Raw genomic sequence first — 6,000 nt, forward strand, 5'->3', positions numbered from 1 at the left:
GAGACAAATCATTCCTTTGAGGACAACAATGTTAACATCTTGGCCAGAGAAGACAGATGGTTTGAAAGAGGAGTAAAATAATGAATCTTTGTCAAACTGGAATGAGGAGGCTGCCTATGACATTACTTATCACCCAACTACAGTGCAGTACTGAGTTCCGTCCCCAGACAGCTTAACAACCATTCACACCTCACCTAGCCTCCATTCCTAATCTAACATTAGCTATTGTTGCTCTTTGTTGGAGAGGAGAGAGGCACTGAGACAGTGCATTTGAGAACATGTATGAAGTCACATCTTTTCGACTGTCGAAGAAAATGCAACCCAAGTCCTTCATAAAGAAATCCACAGTTCAGCAGCATTAAACAACTTAAACGAATTGTCCGTATACTTTTATTCTCCACTCACACAATGTAGTGTGACGTATAACAACTTAACAAACTGCACGTCCTTTGGACAAGTCTACAGTATACATCTATCTCGCGCGTTTTCATGCCTAACCTGTAGAACACACTGCCTGCTTGTGTAGTGCGTAATGCCTGCGTTAAGTACGAAGTGTAAAAAATTAGCCATAGCGACCAAACGGTAGCGTGTGGCTAGCTAACGTCGCTAACAGTTCTGTCTATCTACAGTATATCTCTGGTTATCTCTGCGCTTTTTCATGCCTAACCCGTGGAACACACTGCCTGCTTGTGTAGTGTGCAATGGCTGTGTTGCTGAACCACTGAGGCTCACTTACCTGTGTCTGTCCACACAGGCAGCATTGTTTCTTCTGCTGAAAGCTGCACATGTTGCGAAAGAAATTGGTGAGACTCCAAATCTCTAGATGACATGCTGCTGCAGCCTCGCTTGACACACTCATGGACATGGACACCAAAATTAAGCCCATAACTTAATTAAAACTACTTTACTTTTCACAGTTCACTTTGTATATGTTTTTAAGAGTTTACCTTTCATTTTTATTTCACCCTAAGTTCACTCTTCTCTCTGGTTCTAAGTGCTGTATCGTAGGCAAATGGACATGTTTCAGTTCCTTGAGGACGTTTCACCTCTCATCTAAGAGGCTTCTTCAGTTCTAACTAACTGGAGGGGAGTTGCAGGCTTTTAAACTCTGTGTGGGAGTGTCCTTACAGAGTCATTAAGGACATGTGTGAGCTCTGAGTTTCAGTTTGCTTGGTAAACATCGTTAACAGTGTACCGTTTGGTCACTGGTCAGACCACACACCCCAGTGCGAGCACTTCGCTCCACTACATCAGCTGGCCGGCTGGTACCGCCATCGCTGAGAGCAAACAAAGGCCACTCAGCGAAGTCGCGACGCTTCTCTATTCTGGCGCCTCAGTGGTGGAACAAACTCCCGACCAATGTCAGGACAGCAGAGTCACTCGCCATCTTCCGCAAAAGACTCAAGACTGACTTGTTCAGACTTCACCTCGACCCCGCATAGCATGACTCCCTCCCACTCCCCCCCTAAAAACAAACAAAAAAAAAAAAAACGTATATGCACTTGTATGTTCTTACCCTTAGCACTTAAATCATAGCACTTATGTACTTAAGGTATCCTTGATAAATAGCAGCTACCATGCTCAGACAAGAGCTTGAGAACTGTTTCTATTTTTTCTTTTCTACTTTATCGACTGTGATATGTAATGTCTGCTAAATGCCCTAAATGTCAATGTAAATGTAAATGTAAATGTTTAGCATTTTTTAGATGGATGGATAACCATTAGCAATGTTAGCTAGATTATCTTGTCCTGGGCAGGAGCAATAGTTGGCGGCCCTGTAGAGCCCCTTTAAGCCTGCTGAACATCAGCATGTTACTTTTGTTAGAGTGAGCATGTTAGTTGAAGTTAGCATTTACCTCAAAGCACAGCTGTGAGTACAACCTCACATAGCCACTAGTGCAATACTCTCAGTAGACTCTCAGTCATTGCCTGCAGGTGGATTGCTGCAGGTAATGTCATTAATATTTTCCTCATTAAAGACATACGTCCCCCCACTTGCATCCATTGATCAGAATAATACTTTCTGATCCATAGACTGAGATCCATGCATACACAGAGGGACACTCCTCAGTGTCAGCGGAGGCTTTAGACCAAGTGCCATAGATTGTTTAAATAGGGCCCTTAGTCTTGAACCAAATACTTTATATTGCAGTTTTTCACCATTTGTGCTACTAATGATGATTCAGCAAGGAGAGTTTTGTGGTTGTAGATGACTGAAGATTTGGTCTGTCTACCTTTCACCTTGCTGCTCCATTGTGACTTGTGACCACCATAAATGCTGACTCGTTGTCCCTCTGTCATTCGCTGATCTGTGTTCTGCCATTGTACTTATGAAAACTATTTCTAACTATATTCTGGTAATGTGACTGCACCTCTTCAGTCAGCTGTAGAAATCTTACAGGCGCCTTTGAGATCCGGTGCAGTCTACCATATGCTTCTGTCTGACTGTATTCACTGTAGTGTTCAGACTTCTGTCTGTTCCATACAGTATAGCTGTGCAGACACAGATTATTTTTTACGGAATTGTTTATATTCCATCAGTCTTGTGTGTGCTGATGTATGCATACCTACTGTATATGTCTGTGTGCTGCAGGTCCAGGTAGCTCTGATGAAGACCTTCTGCAAAGCTGCTGTGCTGCTGGCCACAAATGGGCCACAGAAAATCATCACTGCAACCACATGTCACTGTTCACTTCTGACAAGCACTCCATATGCAGGTGAGTTGGCCCCAGGTGTCATATTGTTTTTATAGTTTAACAAACATTTTGAAAGCTGTTTTTGAGAAGAAAAAATGTCATTGTTTGGATGAAGCATCACTGGGTGGAGCCAAACAACCGCAACTCAAGTATTTATGTATTCTCACTTAAAGTTACAACTACTTAAAGGGCCATACAACAATTTCATACATGAAGATCGAGAACATTTGTACGTACTCATCTGCGGCTCTGGAGGGATGTCTTGAGGGAAGCTTTTGATTGAGACTTCATATTTTTATCAGTAAACCTACATTACATTATGGAGGTGTGGAGTTTGAAAGATCTGGGTGTTTATTGAGCAGCAAAGTTCTAATGAAAGATGCTCAGATTTATTTGTGAAAAAATTATTTGAGTTGTAGGATCCAGGTTTCAGGGGCAGCATTCATGCTAGTTGCTAAAAGTCAAGATATCTCCATGTCATTCCTATTATTAATCTACCTCTTGCAAGGCCCCTAACTTCATGCAGGTGCAGTGTAAAATGACTGTATTATTACTGTATTACTGTATCATTGTAAGAATGAGTGGTGAGTGCTTCTTATATAAAATTGTCTTGGGAATCAAAGAAAGCATGCTGTAATACTTCCTCGTAGACAGTATGCAGTTCACATACTATTGGTGTCATACCAAGGTTTCGGACATACTAATAAACATCGCTTTAGTAAACTAAACAGCATGTTGGTAAGGAATTTTAGACAGAGTTTTGGGTACCCTTAAATGAACTGAGTTCAGTAAACAACCCAATGCTGAACACAGCCGATTTACATAGAGTAGCCTCAACTTTGTGACAATAAAGAGTGGGCAACAAGAAGCATGACCAGAGTGCATTGTACAGCTGCTTACATGGACAATATATAGGACATGTGCAAATTAAATACACAAACCATTAGTCAACAAAATATTCTAGTAGCTGTCAACAACAAAATGTAATCAGGGGTTACTGGATTAAACTCACTCTGTTCATCTCTTTGTCTTTTAAACATGAGACCAGGCAATATTTCAGATTGCACTGGTATGATGTTCATCACATTTTTAGAAGGTGTGTTAGAACATTTAAAGACTTCTAAGTGGGACTGACATTAAATCGCTAACATCAGATCAGCCGTACCCTTACAAATTGCATCATTTAAACTGGTGGATAAAATCCAAATTTTTAAAAATTTCTTGTCGTCTATCTTGCTCTCAGAAAACACTGGTTGTTTGGCTTCCCCTTTTGAATTTAAATCTACCAGTGCGGTCTGTTCACAGGACTAAATAGCTTTTAACTGTTTTGCCATTCTGTGTGCATAATTTTGCGTCAACATGATTTTCTTTCAGTGTAGTATATCGATATTTATGTATGTACATGTGTCTGTGTCAGTGTGGCAGCGAGACAGTGCTGCCTCAGTTCTGTGAAGGACAGCCAGTGTGAGTCAGGTATGATCTCAGCCAGAGGAGGGGACACCTGTGAAGTGGACGAGGAGCAGCAGTGCACAGATAACTCCTACCAGGTACCCTGCTGTCTCACCACAATGAGAACTCTTGCAGTAATTTTTGTGTTCAAAGGTGACGGCATCCACCACAGATGATCTTTATTAGTTTGCATGCAGTGGAAGGGACGAGAAACAAGAGGGAGATGGTTGAGTCATGACTGAAAGACATGATGTCATGGATAGATGGTGCACACATTTTCTAGCCAACACTTCCTCTATAAAACAAACACTGAATTGATTCCACCTTCATCTAGAATAGATACCAGACTGTTTTTGTGAGTCACGTAGGGTATGACTCACCATTTCTAATGTTTCAAAGTGAAAAAACTGAAAAGTGTATACAATTTAAACCATAGGTAGCAGGCGAGTACTGTGAATCCTTTGTAACTGCCACAATAACACGGTGAAAACTGACTTTGCCAGTATATTTTAGACTTGAAACTGTTTAAACATCCCCTGGAATGCATTGTTGTTTTTGCCCAAGTGAGATTTCAATTTCAGATACCTGTGCCAGCAGAGAGGCTTTCGTGGACAGTTTATTTGTGTTTATTGGCAAACAGCTTGAAATATATTAGTGAAGAACTGCCAGAGTCTCCCCTTTCTGTGTGCACCCTTCAGACCTGTGAATACTTCCATATGGAAATGAGACTCATGCCTCTGCTCAGAGTCAGCTCAAATAGCACTGCCTTCTTCTCCAAGAGGAAACCCAGTGGTTTGGCCCTTGAGCCAACTGCTCATGTGCTGAGGCAGCTGAGCCAAACTATTATGCCAGGTCATTGTTTAAGAGGAAAGTATTGAAAAAAGGTGAAAGTCTGGTTTTTTTCGCATGACATGTGGTTCAGCTTGAGGCAGCAGCTGAAATCCTTTGCAGTGTGTTCACAGGTATGAACTGGCCTGCTTGCCTGTTTCTCCCCCTCATCTGCTGTGGAGGGCCATAAAGAGAGGTGGTGATTAGACATGTGAAGGGCACCCCAGTGACACACTGCTAATTGGCTCTGCTGTTTTGTCTGGATGAGCAGGTGTGCTGCAGCTGCTGTGCCCTTGGCTTATGGGTGCGCAGTGAAGGACGTCGTTGCGATGCCCACCAGTACCTTGGCTACCCGTGCGGTCACATCTTCCTGACCTGCTGCGAGCAAGAGGACGGTCCAAGCCAGATCCCTCTGAGGAGGAAGCAAATGCCCAGACCAACCTCTTTGCCCAGAAGAGGTATCTGTTACCCACTGCACAGCAATCTTTCACTGCCATGGAGCTTTCAACATGGATAGCAGATTCAGCATGCATATACAGTCAGGGTTTACTGAATGTGTTAAAACAGTTTCAAACACTCCTTGGAGTAAAGCTGCTTTGGTAAAAAAAAAAAAAAAAAAAGAAAAGCAAGAGAAGGGGAAGTTTATAGTTATAGTTATTTCATATACATGTATATATATATATATATATTAGGGCTGTCAAAGTTAACGCGGTAATAATGTGTTAACACGAAATCCTCTTAACGCTGTTAATTTTCTTGACTCGCGATTAACGCACGTATGTTATGACCCATGGCCCGCCCTGTAGTTTGAATAGTTTAAGGGAGCGATGGAGCAGTTTGCAACAGACGCCTGAACAACTCAACATGTGTCAAACTTTCAACAGCCATAGCTAAATGGGTGGCTACAGCTTGCAGGCTGATTAAAGTTTAGTTAACCTTTACAACTGTAAAGTTGGACGCTACACTGTGTTAGTATTACTAAGGAACGTTACATTCAGGTCAATAAGCCCTTGAGTTTGCCACGTTA

At 42.0% G+C, this 6,000-nt stretch overlaps 1 protein-coding gene across 1 annotated transcript in view; it reads left to right on the forward strand.

Annotated features, from left to right (window-relative positions):
* The window catches only part of fbln2 (fibulin 2), an 87,635-nt gene that overhangs the window by 34,939 nt on the left and 46,696 nt on the right, over positions 1–6,000 (forward strand). Inside the window, exons 3-5 of the mRNA XM_084347815.1 lie at positions 2,594–2,717; positions 4,114–4,243; positions 5,245–5,431. Coding sequence (XP_084203941.1) covers positions 2,594–2,717; positions 4,114–4,243; positions 5,245–5,431 — 441 coding nt within the window. The remainder of the gene's footprint in view (positions 1–2,593; positions 2,718–4,113; positions 4,244–5,244; positions 5,432–6,000) is intronic.

This window comes from Pagrus pagrus (assembly GCF_965226575.1).
Source record: "Pagrus pagrus genome assembly, chromosome: 3".
Classification (NCBI taxonomy): Eukaryota; Metazoa; Chordata; class Actinopteri; order Spariformes; family Sparidae; genus Pagrus; species Pagrus pagrus.